At 36.9% G+C, this 24167-nt stretch overlaps 1 protein-coding gene across 3 annotated transcripts in view; it reads right to left on the reverse strand.

The window, feature by feature from the left end:
* The window catches only part of LOC145984153 (ras association domain-containing protein 1-like), a 356774-nt gene that overhangs the window by 294171 nt on the left and 38436 nt on the right, over positions 1–24167 (reverse strand). For all 3 annotated transcript variants that reach the window (XM_083117632.1, XM_083117628.1, XM_083117629.1), the window contains one exon: positions 21002–21110. In XM_083117632.1, coding sequence (XP_082973758.1) covers positions 21002–21110 — 109 coding nt within the window. The remainder of the gene's footprint in view (positions 1–21001; positions 21111–24167) is intronic.

Below are 24167 nucleotides of genomic sequence, written 5' to 3' on the forward strand. Positions count from 1 at the left end.
TTTGTAGGAGGGGAGATGGCATGTTGTGTCCAATGGCACCCCAAACCATCACACTTGGCGTTTGTCCGCTATGCCGCTCAACAATGCAGGTTGCCAGATTGCATTCACCACGGTAGCATCGAACACCTATGTGGCCATCACTGTAGGACAAGTTTAAGCGGGACTTGTCCGAAAACACTACATTTTGCTACTTAGCATGCTAGTGACGGCATTCACGTGCCCATTGCAGTCTCAGGCATTTGTGGTTTCTGGACAATGGAAGCCGACGCAATGGCATGCGTGCCACCAGCTCAACCCGCAGCAGACATCATCGTACCGTCGACGCAGACAGGTCCACAACCGTTGTAGTGCTCCAGTGTCGAGCCAACACCGTGGACGAAGCTGTACGGTCCGTTACAGCCATGCGGACAAGATGGCGGTCATCCCGTGCTGTGGTCACATTGCATGGTCTAGTACTTGCTCGTCACTGTACGACCCTCTTCTATCCACTGGCTCCACACACGCATCACTGTCGAAGCAGCATGCCCTGTACGAGCCGAAATGTCACGGTATGAGAAACCCGCTTCCCGGAGACCGCTCATTCTGCCCCGTTCGAACACACTCACATGCTGATATTACACAATTTGATGTCGACGAGGCATACCAGCACTTGCTTTCACATTTCCACTTCGTTTGACGGCTCTTCACTGACTGAGCTTGGCGTAACACTGACCTTTCTGGTCACACAAGAGAGGGCGCTGCTGGGCCTACATGCACGCCATCTCTCTGCAATCCTAATCACTTATTGCTGGTACACTGTTCTATACATCCTCCGAGTTTGGATTCATTTGGGCCATTATTTCTGGGTGTTGCAATTTTCACAAACAGCAGTGTACATGCGAGACATATCCAGTATGGGGAAATTTTCTCGTTTTGAGCTGGCACCTACTTTATTAATTCTTTGTTTACCTCAGACCTGTGAAGTTGTGTCAGACTGTGTATGAAAATCAATACATTATAGTATTTTTTCTGGTAGGGAACACACATGCCCAGGCTGGAATTTGAACCTAGGATCCCTAGCATCATAGTAAGCTATGCTCCACCGTGCATAGGTATTGCATTATAGTGCAATATCAATTAGTGTTCTATCATCACTACTTTTCAGTTCTACACTACACTGAATTCTTTGCAAGGCATACTGTTTGCTAATATAGCCAGGAGAAAATGAGTGTGGTGAAACCTTAATACATTGAATTCAGTACACTACTTACAAAAGAAGGGAGATCACAGAACAGACAAATACAGTGTGAACTAGGATCTTGGTGAATTGAATTTTAACCATTTCCTACCCTTCAATCCATAAAATGTTCTAATTTAAGTCTAGTATTCTGGAACTTCTGACGGAAATGTGTGATAAAGATCAAAATGTCAAGGTACACTTCACAACTTGGTCAAATTTGAGTTAAAATACCTTGCACGATACAAAGCATTTCTGTAAAATGCATCTATTCCACGATATGTAGTGAAAATGGTTTGGAACATGGGCAGGTGACTGATTGCACAAACCTCATTGGTAATGTTATGGAGAAGTTGGTTAGAAGCTTGCATAATTATTGTTCTTTTTCATCAAGAACAAAACGTCGCAGGTTTGAATCCCACCCACAGTTTTTGTAAACACAGAAGCATCATATTTACTGAGTAGAAAGTTTTGTAACAGTATAATATGTATATACTGCAAATCTTTATCCCATGCATAGTTTGAGGAATGCTCTTTTAGCTGTCTTTCTTTATTTTTTTATTATTAGTTATATATTTTAATTCATCAGAAGCTGGTGCCACAGTCAGCACTTCCTAAGTTTGATACCCTGTGAAGATCCCACTCTGAACTGTAGGCCCAGTTCTGATTAGCCTCTCTGTACATAAAGTGGGCAGAAACAACAAACAAACCATATTCAGGACTCCAGAGGTGGATGGGACACAAGTTCTTTCATGGTGAGAAATTAAGTCAGATAAACACTGGTGTACATCAACTTGTAAATTACCGGGTACTCAAATATCTGACAAGGTGGGCGATGCTCACCCTGGACTTCCTCTAACTTCAGCTCCACCAAAATTTCAGCATCATAAGTTGTATTAACCCACATTTATGAGGCATTTACACATAATAAATATTAATTTTTCACAAACACTGTTCAATATCTGAAAGTACAGTCTGCGTTCAGTTAAAAAAATGTAGGATTTGAACCCATGACCTCTCATGGTTGATGAAAAATAAGGGATAAGGATACCACCTTTTACCAACTACTGTACAATACCTTACTGGCCAGAAATCATTAAAAACAATTTACGTTTGTGAAAACATCCACCTGCCTGTGTTCCAAACACATTTTCTCCACGAGTCATGGAAAAAAATGAAGCTTTGAGCAATGTTCGATATTATGCTGGGTAATATAAATCCAATGTTACCTAAACTCCTCAGAAATTTACCTCTTACTGCTCAAAATTGATGGCGATTTCCTCCAGGTGGAGCAAAATCAGATTCAATGTTTCAAACCTTAAAAAAAATATTTGATTTCAAATCGAATATGTAGAATTGTAAAAATTCTCCAAGATCGTTAATCCAATTTATTATTTCTGTTTGTATGTTATGTTAGTGGTTTATAGTTTCCAAGTTCATGAAATGTGTGAGATTGGAAATATTTCACAGCAGTGTTATTCATCTAGTTGAGGGACCCATCTCAAAGTTGGCTTCTCTCATCTGGCGCTCGAGTGCAATATTGGCAATTTTACGAATTCTGGACTGAAAATTTTCGAGGCAGCCAAGTAAGAAGTTGTGAAGTGTATACTATGTGTGACTGCAAATATACAAATATATATATACTGTAATTTTTGCTCAGATATGCTTTACGATTATAATGAAAATGCTAGGAAAGAATTCTAATATTGGATAAAATACTATATATTTCATCTGACAGTGCTAAATACAAGCAAAAGAATGAAAACAAAATTTCAACAAAAGTACTGTACATTAAATGATCACATATATGCACTTCAACATAAACACATTCCAGATATGTCAACTGAAATAATTATTTTCATAAAATTAACAACAAATAGCATTTTATCACATATGCATGTGCAAATTCACTCAGACACCAACCATAGCACCATGCATTGAATACATAATGCTAAGAAATACTTCAACCAATATTCTGGTGTAGCATTTAACACTAAAGAACAATGCCCATGCTATGGAATTCTACACACAACATATACATAAAGTACATGTATCTACATAGACCCATGCATAAAATAATATATATTGAAAGATTCACATGTTCGGAACAAACTGTGTTTAGATCTTCAGTAATTTTATTCACGATCTGAAGACAGAATAAGGCAAACAAGAGTTTATTACCCACCAATTTGATATATTATTTGTTTGAGCAATGATAAATGAACACATAATTCTGGATGAGAAGTATAAGAAAACACTTGCATGTTTACAAATATACCTTTGCCCATATTCCTTAATTTGTGTTACTTATTAGAGAGAATTCACACCGAAGAGACGCGGAAAGCTGCACATGTCGCTTGTGTCTCTCAGACTGTGCCGTTTCTCAATATTGTGTATCGTGTCACCTCAGTTGTTCGTGCATGTGCAGCGAATGCTTCACTCCAACGAGCTAAAGAGTGCCCAACTGGCATCATGTTTGAACCTCTAATTTGTTGATATAATAAAGTATCGATATGTACAATGTTTTAAGATTTAAACACAACGTTCTTTTCGCTTTATCAAATTTTTTGGTTATCGACTGTAATTGGCCTTCAACATTGTGTAAAAAGGTCGTGATTTGGCCATTTCCGACGTGACTGCTTTCATTTGAAAAAGGCAGCGTATGGAGGCACTTTAGTCCAAAATAGATCAGTCAACATGTTCAAGTACTCTAGTGAATTTTTCTCAACCAGCGGGCCGCGATCCAATACCGTGCCCTCGTATCAACTTTACTGAGCTGCAAAAGGTTCTGATGAAAGTTGTTGACAACTATCATAATCCCAATATCATATTTGAGTTGTGAGTTTTGCACAAATATACTTATCAGGACACTACCTACAGTTTAAAGTGGAACCCGCACCACTATGTGCTTGCTTTCACCGGTTATCGAACTGGGGATCACTTAATTACAAGGAGAGGACGTTACCACTTCGTCATCCATATTTTTATATTTGTCAACAATCCTACACGTAATCAAACTATTATTACTCCTTATGATTATGCCAGAATCTATTTATCAATATTTAATTTCACAGGTTAATTCATGCATAAAATCTTAAATACTGGAAAGGTATTTACAAGGAAAATTCTTTGGCTAAGGGCATTGACTTAAAAAAACAAAAAATGAGTCATGGTTTCATGAAGGCTGAGAACCATTTCTCTAGTGTTTAGGTATTAATTTTATTCAGGCTGGAAAGTCTAGCATATACCAGAGAGTATTAGTCTGTGCGTATGGGCGCTATGTACTGGATGTGCTTTCTTGATGCGGGCAGGGAATGCACTTCTGATTTTGAAAAGAATAACATGGAATTCAAAGGTGCAAAGGCAGTGTGTGGTGAATCAGGACTTTAAACTGTATCTTTTATCCCGTTTCGCCACATTCTTCATTCCACCCTGTTTGTGAAAGGAATCAAGCCAGCTGCCTTGCGATTGTTTTCGGTCATATAATTCGTCTGCTCCCACAAGCTCACTTGGGACTGACATTGCTGCCACCTGGCGAGTTTTTCGGGTCAGATTTCTTGTTCCGCAAGTCGACAGTACACTTCGTGCTGCGATTGCAATAGAGATACCTTGTGCGCTACAACCTGCCTTCCTGATGAGTCAGCTGCCTGAGGCAATGAGGGGGCGTGACACGGCCAATCTCCCCGAACATCTGGGATTACGTCAGGGATATACTGGAAGGTTTCTGTGAAAAGAATCAAGGTGGGCTGGTAAAATTAAAAAAGGTTTAAATTGTTGTTTAAGAAATCTTGCAAGTTTTCTCCCTTTTTTTAGCAAGCTTAGGAAAGATCGCGAGGAAGTAATGGTATTTCTTACGGCATGGGGTTATTCTTGAGAGATGTTTTCTTCAGTTTGCTACCTGACGACGAAATTTCAAAGACATTCACAAAGTGGCAGGAGCGTATGGATGCTTGCTTAGGTGTCAATGGTGCCTATTTTGAAAAAGATGTACGTCTACTCGATATGGCTGATTCTGAATAAAAATTATGTGGTTTGTAATTTTTTTGTTTCATTTTAATGATTCTTGGAGGTGTCCATGTGCATGCTTGTCTTTTAACTGCTACGCAGTCACGACTTTTTGACCTCTTGCGCTCATTTTGGTCTCAATCGGCAGTTAATGAACCAAATTTTCACCCTAGCCAATGGAGGTTGCTGTTTTCCTATACACCTTCTCTGCGACAGCCTTTGTATTTATGAAAGGACACACAGTTTTAAAATTTGAATGAATCAATTTAGATTGTTTTTACTGGTTATTAATGTTGGTATATCTTGAGACCTTTTATGTATGTTGTTGAAGAAGAAAGAAGGTTAAAAGAAACGTTGTAAATGATTTCAGAGGAAATTGTTATTGTAATCTGAAAAAAAAAGGAGAGATTAGGATTTGAACAGGGTTCTCTATTTTTGTTCAGAAAATATATATTTAATAAATGTATTCACAAAAAAAGTACTTCGTTCCACAATAAAACCAAACTAAAACAGAAGATAAAAAAATCTTAATTTATTGTGGCAGTTTAAGGGTGCATGACACCAATTAGATTAGTTGCCCCCTTTTTTGCTTACTCTTTGTCTGAGGGTATTTTTGAGAATAATTAGTTTGTTTTCCAGGGACGTATACATGTAATTCGTCGGGAGTGGCACTAGACGAGGCCAAAACAAACTCCAACCAGTTATCGCTATACGCAAGAAGGATACCGGATCAGATGCACTTAACTATATTTTATTTTTTGAGCTGGCTATTAGTAGTTTCTGCAAATAAAAATTATTTGAAATGGGCTATTTTTGAAACCCCTTTTATAGCTTGGTGGGTATCTCTGACTGGGAATATTTTTGGAGAGGCTTGTTCTTTATTTCCAGATTGATATCCGAAGATGCACGTACTTCCAAAATAATAATAATAAAAAGGAACAAACTAAAATTGTGACGGTATTTCCACTAACTAATACCGTAGTAGAGCAATACGTCACAAGTGTCTTCGGAAAAGGTGACAATCCTTGTGTGGCTTTTGGTTTCAACATGAGATAGGGTACAAATAATTATTCTCAGTTATCTATGCATTGTTTTCAGACAGACCCGATATGGAAAAATCAGTGGATTTAGGCAATAAAGGGAAAAGATTGGACTGAAACATGAGGGAGTAGGTTCTGCAGTCGGCACTTCGTCAAATCAAATGAAAATACTTTAAGTGTTTCGAAAATTATAATTGTCTAACGCATATGTGTTAACTAAATCTAAAAGTTGGAACTATTTATAATCATATTATAACACATTTGCCATTTGCTTGTTGATGAGTGCTCTCTTCATGGGTATTGGGAGGGGGTGTCCAACAGGTTAGTCCACCCCTCCACCCTGGAAATTGGAATATTTGATTTGAAGTTGCAAAAAAGCAGAAAGTTTGTTGTTTTTATTGTTAATAACAGAAATAATGTTCATTTGGTTAGTATTTCAACAGAGCAATCAGGTTATATTCTCACATTCAACCATTTAATCCAAAGAATAAATGGTTCCACAGCTTTCAGAATTCGAAAAAGTATAATTTTAGATGAGGTCACACAATATAAACTTTGAATTTGTTTCTAACTTCTAAAGTCCTTACTTGAATGACATTTGCAAAAGTTAATAACAAAATACAATAACTGTGAATTTCAGTATAGTAACTATGAAATGTAAATGAATTAATTAGGGCTGAGCCGATACCGATGTATCAGCAAGTATCGGTTCAATATTTTTCGGCGATACCATCTGATACCAAAGATTTTGAGTGGCTAGAATGGCCAAGAGAAACATCTCATTTGTCAAGATTTGTCCTTTCAAAAGTTCATTCACTCTTCCTTGTGACACGTTGCGGTCCCCTACAAGAATTCCATGTACGTTTCCGAAAATGATACACCCTCCTGGGAAGCAGATGACAAGATCAAAGGCAGGGCGAAAGTGAAAGTGCTGCACCTAAAGGCATGTAACTGCCTGGTGGTCAATGCTATGTGGAAATAAAAGAAACCATTCATTCGCAAACTTGTGGGTTAAGAATGTGATGTTTTCAAAACCAACATTATTATAATTATTATAATGCTAGGCTCATTCCGGAGTTCGTGTGAAAGGGATAAATATCACTGTGGGAGGGAGGGTTGTGTATTTTCTTCTTGTGCTCTACCCTTCTATGTGACTGCTGCCTGATGCCGAAACTGCAGTGACTTGCTTTTATTGCAAATTACAGAGAATAATGGACAGCAGGGCATATACAGAGCTGCTAAATGAGCATGAAATATACAGATCTGTACTTGTGAATATTTTTCAGCCGTTTTCCTCCCTCTCCAAGTTAATCCAAACGATAAGAATGTTGTCTACATGTGTATTTATTTTGCATTTGTTGTGCAAGCTGTATGCTATATGCACTACATAAATTTTGCATGCTATAACTTTCTCTCCCCTTAAAGATGTGTACAGTGAAATTGGAGATCATGAAATGAAGCAGCTACACTTATAATAATCCAACAATGCTTGCAACATTTCAAAAACGTTTTTTTTTAAAATCCTCTGGGGGTAAATAGAAGTTCACATAAAATGTCAAAGGACATTTTAAGTGATATAATGAGTATTGTGACTAAGTAACTAGCCTTTTTTATTTTAAACTGGAATTATACAAGTATCAGTATCGGTAGGAATTGGTTAAGGTATCGGAATCTGTATCGGCTCAGCCCTAGAATTAATGGAAAAGAGTTGTGCTGGATATTCACTCGGCTTGTGGATCGAATAGCATGATAATAATAAACAACAATAATAATTATAACTCTAGTAATTATTATTACTTCTTTTACTGCTGTAATCGAAGTATTTCAATGTTTATAATTAATGTAAGCTTCATTTCAACCTACAGAAGTCTTTTCAAAAACAAAACTGTTGGTAGAAGATCAACATTGCCTTGGAAAATATTAGTATTGTTCCTTATATCTGCATCCAAAAGATCCAGGTACTTCCCAATTATTTGAAGATACTTTTGTTTCTCTATATCACTTAAAAATTTTAAGTGATCCAATTTGTATCCGATCTCTTATAACAAAATAAACTTGAAGACAATGTGTATTCCACTTGTTTACATTGGGAACTTGGCCAAACCAGAAGTTCGATCCCCACCTTCGACAATAGAATTGTCATATCAATCTTTTTTGTTTACTCAGGAATATCCCTCGTACAGTTTGAGGTCAGTGCATATTATTTCTCCGTTTTCTCATGCACAAAATGCCTCTCCCAAGTTTCAATAACTTGCACAAATTCTACAACACGATTTACATGTAACATTGTCTCTTGTTACATTTTTTTCGGGTGACTAATAAACTAATCAATGCAATTTTTTTAGTACCATCATGCGAACTGAGCAAAGAAACAAGTGTCTCTTGTTGCATGCATCTCTCTTCAGTGTGAAACTCTCGTGCCACGTGTCTCTTTGGTGTGAATTCTCCCTTAATTACCAAGGTCTGGTTTGATGATGTTTGGTGGTTAACCCAGCAAAGCAGACAGACCTATTTTATCTTCTCACTAGCATCTCCAACTGGAACAACACCAAACCAACCACCCCATGTTGAACCACTCTCATCACAAGCATTAGTATTAAGATATATCATGAGGAGCTGAGTAAGAAGATTTCATAGAAGCTACAAGTAGCAAGTGTCACATGTTACTTAGGGATTCCACTAATTGAGTGGAGGCTTGTGCAGCATCTCATGCTGCTATGGGGTGAAACATTCCTCTTGTTTGGAGGGTTCCCAAGTGACACATGCCACTTGTCACTTCGGTCTAAAAGCTAACATGTAAAGACATTTGTTGTAAAAGGATTCCCACATTTGCCATTCTCAAAGTTATTCTATGTGCATGTGAGTGCAAAATTTATCTTCTAGAAAATGGCACAGTTTCTGAAATATGTGATCCTTTTCCACGCATCTTTATTGTCACTAAGCTACTCGTGTTATATTTATTATTATTATAGTCAAGGCTTTTCTCCTTTCTCCATACACCATTTGCTTTACACTTCAACTAACCTTTGTAACTAGAAGGTGAAGAAAATAACAAAGGCAAAAATAAATGCTACTGCTTATACCAGCAAATGGAAATTTAAGTTTTGTCTAATTTTTGTAACAATAACTTCATACTGTATTTCATGTAAATATTGCAAGCAGCCAAATGTGAATGCAGAATATGGAAGCAAATGTGGCAAGATAAAATTATAGTGATAAAAAAAATCCATTAACAAAAAGGAAAAATATGTAATACTCTGCATATGCAATATTTAAAAAATCTTGAAAAATCAACACAGGAATAAAATTTAGTGCACTCAACAAAGCAAGAAAGTAACAATTTTTTTTTTCGCTCATATTTTTTTCATCACAAGTGTTAAATTTTATAGTACTTGTTCAATTACATAAAACACAGACTGGTACATTTCATCTACAACTTTATAACAGTGGGCTTAAAATTAATTCTATCTTCTTAGGTATTGAAGCTTATGTAATACTGAACATAACATATTTGCATGCTACCATCACATGCTGCCATGCTGCTACATATCTCTCGCTAGTATCACATTCAACATTCACAGTCTGTTCACTAGAGAAGAAAAACAATAAAAAGCACATGAGACAAGACAAAATAATAAGAGTACACTCCCCCCCACAAACTACTCTGTGTAAAAATAATAATTAAAAAAACATGACAGGGAAATTGTATTCATATATGTTCTCTACAAACTCTACATATGAATTGTAATCCATCAAAAGTAATAAACTAGAATTTTGCACAAAATTTATAAGTTGTAATTCTATAGGCTCTAGTTATAATGGATTGGTCAGATTTTTAATTTTAATTTTACTGATACATCGATATGCCTATATTCGGATACCAACAGCGTACCAATTAATTTGTCCCATTCCTAGTAAAAATACAAACATTTAATGATACCAATAATGCAACCATGTGTTATAAAATAACATGTATTTTAAGGAAAACATGAATGCAAAATATTCACTTCCTGTTTCAGTTCATGTGCAACAAAAACAGTAATGATGGATATTTTCATGGGCAGGAAGATACGTGGAAATGAATTCTGATAGTGTGGAACCACACGCAAAAGAACATGCACAGACACGTGACTCCTGTGCACTGTACTCCCACGTGGAGGGGAAGGTGCGCAAAGGATTCTGGCCGAAGGTTCTTTTGTTTATGGTCACTCTATACAATAATGCATCTAGCGTTTCAATTCGTAGTCCTATGGTCAACAGAAAAATGTAGATTTGACAATGCAACCAGCTTTAAATTACCAAAATCATGAGCAGTACTCCAGGTTGCATGATGCAACTTATGCACAGTTAAAAAAAAAAAGTCAATACATATTACTATGTCAGGTGGTGGTGGTCATTCAAGCTTCTTATATAAATTTATGATATGATAAAAACCGAGGATGCAAGATTAATTCCTACGATATGAATAATGTATTCACGATAATGGCAATTTTGACAGGATGTTGCATAGTTATATATTGCTGTGTACACTCGCCTCATTTAGTAGTGGCTTAGTTTGCTTCTTTATAGCAGTTAATCTAGCTGCACCTTGGACAAAAATGCTGTATGAAGAAGCGAATTGTGGCACTATTATTAAGTGAGGCAAGTGGAATTGAATTGTTGGTCCACTATGCATAACACAGATAGGCTAATCAAGAATGAACCTGCAGTTTAAAGTGGAATCCGAACCACTGTGCAAGAATAAAAGTCTAAATTACCTACAAGAATAAAAGCAACCTACACCCACAGGCACACAAAAATGTGCGTGACACACACACACACTCACTTACTCCTGACAATAATTTGAAAGTTGGCATATTGCATTGATTAATGGGTTTCAGTGTTTTTCTGCAATTAAGCAAATTCAGTGTGTGCCCTGAGTAAGCCTTCACTAACGTGAAAAATTTTGAAACAAATTTGAGTTATAAAGGAGGATGAGTAGTTGATATCTCTCACGCAATTTGGTGTCAAGGCTGTGGAAATCAGAAAGCAAATCTTGACTTACTTCACTTAATTCCTTTTGCTCCATCAGGAGCATAGGACTTCAGTGAAATGCCTCCATTTGGCTCTGTGACGTGCCAACTCCTTGACCTCTCTCCATGTTTTCCTTTCTCGGCTGCTTCTTCTACTACTGTTCTCTTCCATGTCTTCTTCAGACGTCCAATTTTCTGGGCTCCTTGGGGGTCCCAGTCTAAGGCTGCTTTCTCTATTGCTCCAGTTGGTTTTCGTAAGGTGTGTCCTAACCAACTCCATTTTCTTCTTTTTATTTGGGTTGCAATTGGCTGTTGTTTACTTTCTCTCCATAATTCTTCATTTGATATTATTTCTGGCCATTTTATATTGAGGATACGCCTGACTTGTATCCTTTTTGTGTTAGCTTGTGTGGTTTTCCATGTTTCACAAGCATACAGTAAAAGTGGTTTATACATTTGTATTGAAAATTCTTATTTTTGTCTTTCTAGAAATATTGCAGGCTTTCCAAATGGGATACAGTTGTATAAATGCCCCATTGGCTTTCTTTATTCTATTTTGTATGTCTTCATCTGACATATATATATATGTTATGATACTTCCTAAGTATGTAAATGACTCTACTTGTTCAACCAGCTCATGACAAACATTCAATTTTTCTTTTCCTCTTTCATTGACTCTCATTTCTTTAGTCTTGTTCACGTTAATAGTAAGTCCTGCTATCTTCGCTTCCTCCTGTAGTCTTTTTAGTTTCTCCTTCATGTTGCTAAGTCTTTGTGCTAATAAGCAGATGTGATCCGCAAAATCTAAATCTTCTAGTCTATCTTTGAGTCCCCATTGTATTTCTCTTTTCCTACAACCCATTGTTTTCTTCATAACTGCATTTAGTACTAATAGAAATATTGTTCGAATACCATAATCTAGGGTGACCAGACACATACATTCAAAAATGAGGACAGAGCATGGCGAAAAAGGAGGACAAAGCCATAAAAAAAGGATACCGCAAAAAATGACAACACATTTGCCATTACTCATAATTTAATCAATATAAACAATCTTACCAACACTTTGCTCACAGATACTTCTCAGATGGTCTTTTTCAATAATTTTCTCTTACCTTTAAGCAAAGAAACAAAGCTCCTAATCCAGTTGTATTCAAACTGTGAGGCGTGCCTCCCTGTGGAGGCACCCAAGTTTTGCATGGGAGGCGAGACAACTTCTGAAAAAATACTTCTTTTTGAAAGTTTAAAATGTGTAAATAATATCTTCTTTCGTATTATTGTAAGTAACATTGGTTGTCCCTTGGCAATGTCATCTCCCGTGTTTTTGAACTGAGACAGAAATTGCTCTTGTATCTTGTAGATGAAAACCATGCCATACCTTCCAAAACTGGATTATCAACCATGGCGGTGATCAAGTCCAAATACAGATTAAGAGTAAATATCCAGAATGATATACATCTTCCCATTTCAAAATATGAATTCCCATGTGAAAAACTGTGTGAAGCCAAGCAAGCACATACATTCAATTGACTTTGCTAAACATTTTAATATTCCTGTTATTTACATCTATCATCGAGGTTTTTATACTCTGTATTATTTTTTTCCTCATGAATATCATATCCCTGAGTGAATTGGAACTAGCTTCAAATGTAATTAAAATATATATATATATATATATATTTTAATTACATTATGTTTTCATTACTTGTGTGTGTACCAATAGTAAATAAACAAATGAATAGGTTTTGTGTTGGTCTTTCACGGTCACATGTATTTATATATTGGAGGTGCGTCAGCTGCAGGGAGGCACGACAGAAAAAGTTTCAAAAACCCCTGTACTAATCTATTATTTAACACTTGACAATAATAATTACGAATAGCTGCAATTTGAAGCACAGAATTTTGCTCCTTTTCCAATTCATGGATATTAGAATGAAATATCCCCATAAGTGAATGCAAATGTAAGCTTCGCTTATTTAAAAAAAAAAAAACTAATTTGAATTTTAGGTAGTTAAAATTGATTGGTTGATTGATTTGCTTTATTTTACTTCGCTTTTTGTGCCACTTTTGGCTAATTTGAGCGATGATATGATGACATTGATGAATGGACACTCGCAAACATCCATGCTCGGATTTAAACCCAAGACCCCTGGCATCATAGTGCAGTTTAGATTGGGACAAGAAATATTATTTTAATTCCGAGAACATTTCTAGCACTGTTTCAACAGCAGGGAAAAGTGACAGCCACCTTACACTTTACCTCATATTCGTTTCTTCCTTCCTTCTAAAGCTGGATATTTTCTTGCGAGATGATTGTTGAATTTACACTTTCGCTTCGTTATTTCATAAAAATAAATAATACGTAATTATCAAAATTCTCACTATGTGTTTCTGTATCGCGTATGTATGACCCGAAAAAAAAAGCTGGCAGACCTCTGTGTTGGAGTGGTTAGGACAGCGTGCTATGGCACCAGGAGTTCCGGATTCGAATCCCGGCCTGCGCATGGGTGTTCTTTGTGAGTGTCACTTCATCAAGATCATCATATCATCGCTCATCCTCATGTTCATGGTGATCCAAAAGTGGCAGAAAAGTTGTAAAATCAAATTTTCTTTATTTTAGGGTGAGGTTCAACCTGTCACTGTTCTCCCAGCTAACCATACATAAACCAAATCAATCAATCATTCGAAAAGGAACTAACTGCACATACTACTGCGTTCCAGTCTGAGGACGAAGCAATGAGTTAGAATAATACTAATGACTCAGTCGGCAAAGTGGTCTTGTTCAGCTCCCAGATGCTATGTGAGTATTGCTCGAATACTTAATGTGCCATAAGTGATATGCCTTAAATGAACCCTTATGTGTTCTCTATGCCGCACATTTGCTATGGTCTATGCTAAACTCTTTCCAAAAAAAGGGAAGACATTTACCAATTTCTAAAAAAATCTGCCCGGATGTCAGACAGACACCTAAAAAGAAGGACACGTCCAGATAAAAGAGGACCTCTGGTCACCCTACCATAATCTGCTAATGTCTGCCACATGACTTCTATTTAGTGAGTCAAAAGCCTATTCAAAGTCCATGAATGTAAGATATAATAAAGTGGCTTGCCATTCACTGTTTTGTTCCAAAATTATTCTTAAGAGTATTTATTAAATCGACACAACTACGTTGTCTGTGGAAACCAGCTTTTTCCTTCCTCAGTCTTGATTCTACAACATCCTTCACTCTATTTAAGATTATTCTCAATAATATCTTGCTTGGTATACGTAGCAAAGTTATTCCCCTCCAGTTTGTACAATTAGTTGTATCTCCCTTTTTTGGCAGCTTTACTATTAAACCTTCTCTGCATTCTAATGGAACTCTTTCTTCATTCCATATTTTCTCTAACAGCAGTTGTAATAGGTTAATGGAAGTTTGCACATTAGCTTTGATTAGTTCTGGATTAATGTTATCCATTCCAGGAACCTTGCCATTCTTAATTTGCTTTATTGCTAGTCTCACTTCTGTTTCAGTTGGGGGTCTAGTTTAATTTTGGTATCTCTTCTAGTCTCTTCTACTTTTATTTTGTTACAAACTTCTTCTCTTTTCCCATCCCTATTCAATATGTCTGAAAAATATTCTCTCCATCTTTCCATTTGTTGTTCTTGGGTTAGCAACAGATTACCATTTGTATCTCTCACCAGTTTACTCTTCCTGAATGCTCGTCTGGATAATTTCTTAGACATGTCATATAACTGTTTTAAGTCACCTCTCTTTTCTGCCTCTTCTGCATTTTGTGCTAAGTCCTCTACCCATTTCCGCTTATCTCTCCTCACACATTTCTTCACCTATTTATCTATATCCGAGTACTCTGTTTGGGTTGCTGCTTTCTGTAATATTGTTTTGCTTTGGTTTATTTTTTGTTTTGCTTGTTTCCTATTTTTTATTACTTCCCAAGTGTCTTCAGACGTCCAGTCTTTTTTGTATCTGAGTAGCTGATTTCTAATACCAAATACAATTTCTCCAGTTTCTAAGTAGATTCTCTTTACATTTTCCCAATTTGTCTCAATATCTGATTCGTACTGTGTACTTTCTGAGAGAACTTTGAATCTATTATTTATTTCTAATTTAAATTATTTTTGTTTTGCTTTCTCTGTAAATCTTTGAACATTAATTTTCTTTTTTCTTCATTTAAACTTCTTGTATGATGACATTATTTTTAGCTTAAAATTGCCTACCACAAGATGGTGATCACTGGCAATATCCGCTCCTCTTGGCATTCATGTCACCCATGAGGATCAAAATATCTTTCTTCTCCACATTTTTTATTGTGTCATTTAATTGTTGGTAAAATTCATCTTTCCTCTCAATTTCTGTTATCTCTGTGGGAGCATAACATTGTATTATAGTTATATTTCTAAAGCAGGTTCTATACCTAGCTGTAATCATTCTGTCGGAGATGGCCTTCCATTCTATTAGGCTCTTCTTTGCTATTCTTTTTAGGAGTTTCCCTACGCCATTCCTGTGTTCTGCATTATCTCCTATTTGTCCTGAATACAGAATTGTATTTCCTTCTTGTGTTGTTATTTCACCAAAGTTTCACCTCACTCAACCCAAGAATTTCTAGTTTGTATTTTTTCCATTTCTCCTTCCACTTGTTTTACTTTTGAGCTTTCTTTCAGAGTTCTGATATTACAACATCCTATCTTTGTTTTCAGTTTAACATCAAAGGCTGTTGTCAAAGCATCTGTCCCGTTGGGTTTCACTTTAGTTTCTTTAATAAGGTAATTTAAGATGTGCAGGTTATTGGCCTATAGCACTCGAGCTTCGTGGTGGGGCTGCCACCTGAAGCATCCAAGCATGCTGCTTTCTGTCAGGGTTGTATCCCTTAGTCTTGGAACATCCCTCTTCACCACAAATCAGTGGTTCCCTTTTTATTTAACCTTAGAAGGGAGGGTTTCCTCTTCCATCCTCTGCGCCATACCAAAGGACTCCTCTGCCACATCAGCTGTTGAAGTCTTCGCCGTAACCCTGGCAAGGAGCCATTAATCAAGAAAGCAAATCTGCTCAAGAGATAAACAGTTTTTTGTTTTTGCTCTGTAGAGAAGAGTAAGGTTGTGTAATTTTGTGTAAGCTCTGGAAGTTTCACCAATCGATTAAATTGAGATAATTAAGTTTCGTATGATAAATAGATAAGTGATCCCCATATTTCGTTGAAGACATTGAGCCAGCTCATATTATAGGCAAGAGCAGACAGAATCGCAGTAATCAAAATGTGAAAAAACAAGTGCTTCAATGAGTTTGATTTTAACAATGCCCCACAAGCTCTTCTACTAGCTGAATTTATATTGTCTGACTGGGAAAAATGTGGATTAAAATAGTTAATCCAACAAGGTGGGTTCAATGCTATGATGCTCTGAAAATATCTGTTCAACTGCTAGATGCTGTTGTAGCACCACAAGAAGAAATAACTACATGGTCAGATAAAGATTCTTAATCCGTAGCTCATCAATACTTACGACCTATATAAAGAATAGTATTTTTGGTTGCACTCTTTGCTGCTCAGAAAATGCTTAATTTTAATCTGCCTCTTAGAAAATTTCTTCAGTCTGTAAACTTTGATCTTACCTCCGCAGGGAAATTTGCAGATGATGTAGTGGCTTGCCTACAAGACATCTGAATGAATGGATGCTCATGTTCCCAACTTTATTTCACCCATCTTCTAAAACTACTAGCATCCATACACAATTTCCATGGGCACGTTGAAGTCTCTGGTGAATATCTGCAGCAGGGATTTCCTCTTTAATGAGAAATTCAATAACAGCACATTTGTCCGCATTTTGTTAGGAGTAATACTGGTCATGTGATGAAAGTTCCTGTTGTCTTACAACATTAAAGGATGCATGAAACATAACGCTACCTACCACACAACTCTCATTCTTCTGCTGTTATAGATTTGCATTCAAAAAATTAATTACTTTTGGTGTGACCCTCGTAACTAGAAGGCTCATATTCTTTTCTCATTTGCCCCCCCCCCCACCTTTCCTTAAAAAATTCTGGGTGCACCTGTGATCCTAGATAAATCGAAAGGATTAATGAAAAATATGAGATTTATTGAGATTTGACTTTCCTTTCTTCGCATCACGCTATCACAATCACTGGTAAACACTTCAAGTTTAGATACTTTTTCTTAGATAGATAGTGTAGCAATGCAATGGATATCAAGATGAAAGGTATCAAGGCAGAACATGATTTTGAGCAAAAAAATTAGCCCCCCCACTTAATATGCAAAAAAAAAAAATGTACTACAAAACGTTATCAAAATTGTTCATATACATTTAAATGAATCTCTGTATTCAAAGATTATGAACTGTGCCTAGAACCAAAATTGTTGTGAATTGTTTTTAATTTTTGATTTTCTGAATATGAAAGTAATCATTTTTGCAATATTTTGTGAGTATTAGTTCATAAACAAGCAAACTACAGGAAAATATTGATTGGATATAGGATCATTCCACATGAATCAATGCAAAAACTAAGATTTGTCACACACACCCTCCGATTTCGATGACATTTGGTATACACCCTTCCTTTATGGTTGAAAGAAACCCCTAATTGTTTTTCACATCTCTCTGATATTTCATTGCTTACCTACTAAAAAAAAATATATCCTATACATTGATTTCCCTTCAAAATTGAATATCAGTCAGTTTTGACCCTAATTTTCAGCCATTTGCATTAGATGTGGTAAAAAAAGATACAGAATATAAAATGTAGCCTGAAATGTACCAAAAACAATGTTTTGTACCCCCGATTTCCATATTTTTCTTAGCTGAGTTATCATAATTATCGCAACTGTCTGCATAGGCCAAAAATGTTGCAAGTCTTGAAACAAAAATGGCCGCCATTTTCAAACAAAGTCTAGTTTTAGAAAAATAATGCCTGTTTTGAACTACCCTTGTACAGGGGTTACAACGACAAACAAAGGAAAAATTTTAAAAATGGTCGAGCGACCAGTGGTGGACCATTTGGTACAGATTGACCCTGAAATTTTAGGCAATGTCCAAAAAACGTAAATTTTCATTGGAAGGGATTAAAAAACAAAAAAAATTATTTTTTGTTGAGAAATTTGTTGAAATGATTTCCAACATAAAAAGCTTTTGGTTCCATCATACCCACATGATTAAAATTCAGATTTTCGTAACCTAGTTTTCCAACCACATAAATTAGGCTACAAGTCCATTATTAGTCTTTTTATAGGCATTTTTAAACTTTTTGAGTGCTGATGTATTTTTTTAAAAAATCCTCATTATTTCAATGAACTTTGTGTAAAATTTCAAAGAAATCTGATCATTGGTTAAGGAGAAAAGAAATAAAATGTAAGCAAGGGTATCTTGTGTTGAGGGTCTCAAGAGTGACAGACAACACTGATTTAAAGATTTTTCAAAGTGCTGTAAAATGAAAACAGTTTGAGTTAGAGTGAAAAAAAAATTAGGAGGTTTCTTTCAACCATAAAGGAAGGGTAGGGTGGATACCAAATTTTATCGAAATCCGAGTTGGTGGGTGACATGACCTACTTGAAATGGCGTGGAATGACCCTATAGCAGATTCTTATATCCGAGTAAGGATCAGGTGTTTGTTGCCAAATTTAACTGTCTACAACATGAATGTTTTCAGTGGGTTTTTATTATATTAAAATAAGAAAGGGTAAACAAACTTAATTTGTCTACATGTGGCTTGTGAGTGAAAAGAGTGTGATTTTCCAATTCTTTGTACATACAAGCATAAGACATAATTCTTACCTCATTTCTAAAAATTGGATTTGGAGAGTTTTGACTCTAGGCACCTCAATTATGGTGGAGGCAAAAGAAAAAAAGGAGAGGTATTTATACAAAAATCAACTTCCTAGTGATGATAACCATTCTGAATTTAAATTTCATAACTATTGTGTCTCATTTTTATATTCCACATGACATGAATCTTCTATATGAAGATTTTTAGTCAAGGATTTGTGGCAAGTGGTCAAGATGTTTTGCATACATAAATATACACTACCGACAAAAAGTTTAAGACCACCATGAAAAACGGCCAAAAAATCAATATGGAGTGTTGTATGGAACCAACGGTTCCTGTCCAAGAAAGACATGATCCATGATACACATGGAAAATGCAATGTAGTCTAGGTTGAACCTTGCAAGACGCGAATCCAATATTTTGCCGAATGTGTAGTATGTGGTTGGCAAAATGGAAAGTGACATAAGCGTTGCTGAAGCTGGCAACATTGCAGCTGTGTGCGTGAAAGCGGCAGTACGGTAGCCAGCCTCATGCGCTTCCTTATCAGTGGCTCAGGGTCAGTTGCTGTTCATGCAGGCGACATTGCGAGCCCATTATTGTGTGTGAAGTGTGCAAGGTAAGTGGAGCTGTGTGAAATGGCCCGTCATTGTGGGGAACAGGCGATTTCGGTTGAAAAGCATGCTGTGATATGTGCACTGAAAAATGAAGGTTATTAGGAATGCGAAATAGCAAGAAAACTGAATATTTCCAAGACTGGTGTTCATTGTGCATTGGACAGATACCGTAAAACCAACAGTCATGCTGACCGTGCACGTAGTGGAAGAGCTCGTCGTCTGCAGCTGACGATAGATATATTACAGTAACTAGCAAACGGAACAGGCGCCTAACAGCACCAGTCATCGCTGCTTCCCTGAATAACAGCAGAGTGACGCCTGTGTCTGTGTCAACGGTGAAGAATAAGTTGCGTGAAGAAGGGCTGCATGGCAGAGTAGCTGCTAGAAAGCCATTGTTATGACGTGTGAACAAGACGGACCGACTGGCCTGGGCTAAATGGCACCAAGGTTGGACTGTGGATAACTGGAAACGGGTACTCTAAACCGACGAATCCAAATATGAATTATTTGGCAGCAATAGGCGAACCTTTGTGCGTCGAAAGGTCGGCGAGAGATTGAAAGAAGAGTGTTTTGTTCCCACAGTGAAACATGGAGGTGGAAGTGTAATGTTGTGGGGATGTTTTGTCAGAAACCAGAAGGGGGACCATCATACAATTCAGGGAACATTGGTAAAAGAAGAGAATCATCAGATATTGGTGCACCATGCCATCCCCTATGGTCGTCGTCTTGTTGGTAATGGGTTTATTTTTCAACAAAATAATGATCCCAAACATACATCCAAATTGTGCACTCGGTATTTGGAACGCAAGGCAACAGAAGGGGCATAAGTTCTCATGACGTGGCCACCGCAGTCTGCTGATCTTTCACCAATTGAACTGCTATGGGACCAAATCGATAGGGACATCAGGAAGAAGTTACCCAGAAACACTCAACAGCTATGGGAATTCATCAACGATGCCTGGCGTAACATTCAACCATCCTATCTGGACAAACTATTGAAGCGCATGCCACATGTTTGCGCTGCTGTCATTAAGGCCCATGGCAGACTCATTGATGAAAGCAAAATATGAGGTGACATTAGTATGTATAGTGGATGTACCTATGTTTGTACATTGCCAAGCAGATTCTTACATCTGTTTCTTGTACATTAATTACGAAATACATTCATTTCTACTGATTTTTGGCACTTTTTCCTGGTGGTCTTAAACTTTTTGTCGGTAGTGTAGATGTTGACACTCAGGAATCACATATATACACATAAATTGTAAATATTGCATGCATTGACAGTCTTATGTGATGGAAAGGATCCAAGAAAATTATCATCTAATAAAAATACTTACATTTGCACCGAAAACTTCTTGTGCTGTAAACGCCAAACACCATATCACCACACTGATCACACCAGGTGGGAGTGGATGCATTGTAAGGGTTGAAGATATGCCCTGTTCCCTGCAAAAAATATGGGGAAACATGAAGTATGAGTACTATTACAACTTGAAATTAATATGAATAGTATGACCTAGCTTACATGAAGAAGGCCATCGATTTTGAAGTGAAATGCACAGAAAAATACAGTAGATGTTTACTAGGGGTCTGCATATATAATCAAATACCCACCCACTCCTGCACTAAGCAGCTATTACCTTCAACCTGCCACACTTGCTCATTTGATGGGCTAGTTTTCATCAATCCATCAGTATCCAGCATGGTTCAACAGAAGATGGTTATTGATGTCTACTGTACATTTCAAGCTGCAGTGTTGGGATCAGAAGCAGGGATAGAGACAACCCCAGAATAGTTTAAAACTGGCTAATATTGTTGAAATGGATAATACATTGCTTACACTTTGAATATCACTGCATGAAAATGTATGCAGCGAGTTGCACCGTATTCATGGTAAGAGGGTCATGTGGTATGCCATTTAAGATGTGTGTTTACTCAGAAATAAGAATATGCAGCTATTTTTCTCCTACCTTTATTTGGTGAGGATATTTTGACAGTTGAATGGGTTATTTATTCATTCCCAGTGATGTAACATGGCGCTAACCTCCAATAATGGATTAAAATTGTTGTGATAAGTGGGGAGTGCAGTGCCAGGGTCATCACATGAGGATTTCAATGTCCGGCATCCAGAGAGAGACACCATCTCACATACCACAGTGTTGCAGATGTTTGAAGAATGGGATCCGTGCATGGCAGAGAACATAGTGCACAGCCAAGAACTGCCACTCACAAGGAAGCAGCAATGACAATCATGCCATCCTTAGTCAAAAGCCCGAAACACAGTACCCAATGTTTGGCATCAGTGTCAGGAGTCATTCAGAGATCCATACTCCGGATGCTGCATTCAAACAAGTGACACTCCTACAAAATTCAAATGCAGCAGGACCCACTGAGTGGCCACCTCATTCTCTGGACCTTACACCCCTTGATGTTTACCACTGGGGCCATCTTAAACCATGGTTTATCAAAAAAAAAAAAAAAAAATCAATGATCTCTGACATCTTCCAGCACCGGATCCAGCAAGTGTGTGACACTGTGGACCCTGCAGTGTTATTGCATGTCCATGAGGACTGTCTGAAGAGTCTTGCATATTGTGTGACACAAAATGGGCAAACATATAGCACATCTTGTAGGATACCAAATGTGAACTTCAACTGTCAAAATATCCAATATATATATATATATATATATATAAAAAAAAAAACTTAGGGGAAAAATAACTGCATACTCTTATTTCAGAGAAAACGCACATCTTGCTGGTCCCCATGGTGGAGTGGTTAGCACATCACACTGTGATGCCAGGGGCCCCGGGTTCAAATCCTGGCCTGGGCATGGATGTTTGCGAGTGTCAATTCATCAATTTCATCATGCCATCACTCATCCTTATCTTCACAAATTAGCCAAAAGTGGAACAAAAAGCAAAGTAAAATGAAGCAAATCAATCAATCAATCAAAACACACATCTTAAATAATGTGCCACATGATCCCCTTCCAGGACATAGCCCACATACTGGTAGCGTCATCACCTTGTAATCAAGGGGTCCAGGGTTTGGATCCCACTTTTAAACTGTAGGTCCAGTCCCCATTAGCCTTCCTGTGCATAAAGTGGACTTAAAACATCAACTCAATCCATCCACATACATACTTGTTACAGTTCATACAGAGGGTCTCTGTACTTGTTCTTTTTTTCTTCCTTAAAGCCTGGCAAGTATTGAGGGTATCACTGCACAGGAGTGCACTGATTGGCATGGAAGGAATCTGTTTTCTTTTCCCCATATAAGGTGCATGCAATTCATTTGCAAATTTGAAAATAAAATCTCGGCGAGAAATTTTCTTGGTTAGCACAAGATACCTTTGTATAAGGTAACTGATGACTGTGATATACAGAATATTGAAGAACACATACATTGGCCATTTTATGCATCAAACTTCACCATATAGAGGCACACCATTTGGTCTAAACTAACATTCAATTTAAAAATACATCTGTTAGATGAACAACAATGAGCAATAATAAACATCAGTTCACTTGCACATTTAATTCACTATTGCTTACAAATGTAGGGCTAAAAAATTGTACCCTTCAAAATGACGGGTGATTGTACTTATAGTAGTAATCCATTGTAGTATCCTTTGGAGGTGAGGGAAAAGTTTAGCTTTTTCTAGAAATGCAGAGCACAAATATTTATTAATAAAAGTAACTTTGTCAAAATCATCAAACAAATAACACCACAAAACAAAATGGCGGGTTCCATCCTCTTAGTGTTAATGACATAAACCTAGAATTGTGTAAAGAAGAAATACATTGCTGAAAGATTAAGCACAATCTCTTTCACAAAAATAAATAATCTTAGAAATATTATTTCCATCACTTTTCCAACATAATGAACTACCTGTAATAGTATTTGGGTGTCCAGACTTTTCCATTTACAAGGACAAGTACTTCCTGAAATGGGTAGTATTTTACAAAACCTTGAGAACAGGTGAAAAGGCTTGATCAGCATCAGTGACAATTGTTATTGTAAACTTGCACAGTTGTAAGATCCTACGAGTACTGCACTTTAGAATTTTTGTTATTACAAAATTAATATCATGAAAACCATAAGAGATATTTACACTAGGTTTTCCTGCATTATAAAGCCTCATCCATTGAGATATTTTTCAATGCTTACCATTATCAGTTTACTCCAAACAGAAAATTAGATAAATTAATAACGGGCAGAAGGCAGCATTAAAAGTTTTCCAAAAATGTACTTTTGAGTGAGAAAAACATATAAGAAATTATCGAAGGGTCATAATTAGACATCTGATGACTGATACCATGTCAATCTGTCATTTGCAACCAATATTGATGGATTTGTGACTGGCGATTTTATGGGTTGAGTGAAAAGTGCCATTTCTGGGACATATCTCTGTAGCTGGCAACACCAGGAGGTCAAAATTTTGTCAACAGACTCACAAAGTTTGGGTTGTGCGACAATTGAAACACACTGTACAAAAAGA

Source organism: Lepisma saccharinum, chromosome 2 (assembly GCF_977018435.1).
Source record: "Lepisma saccharinum chromosome 2, izLepSacc3.1, whole genome shotgun sequence".
NCBI classification, from domain to species: domain Eukaryota; kingdom Metazoa; phylum Arthropoda; class Insecta; order Zygentoma; family Lepismatidae; genus Lepisma; species Lepisma saccharinum.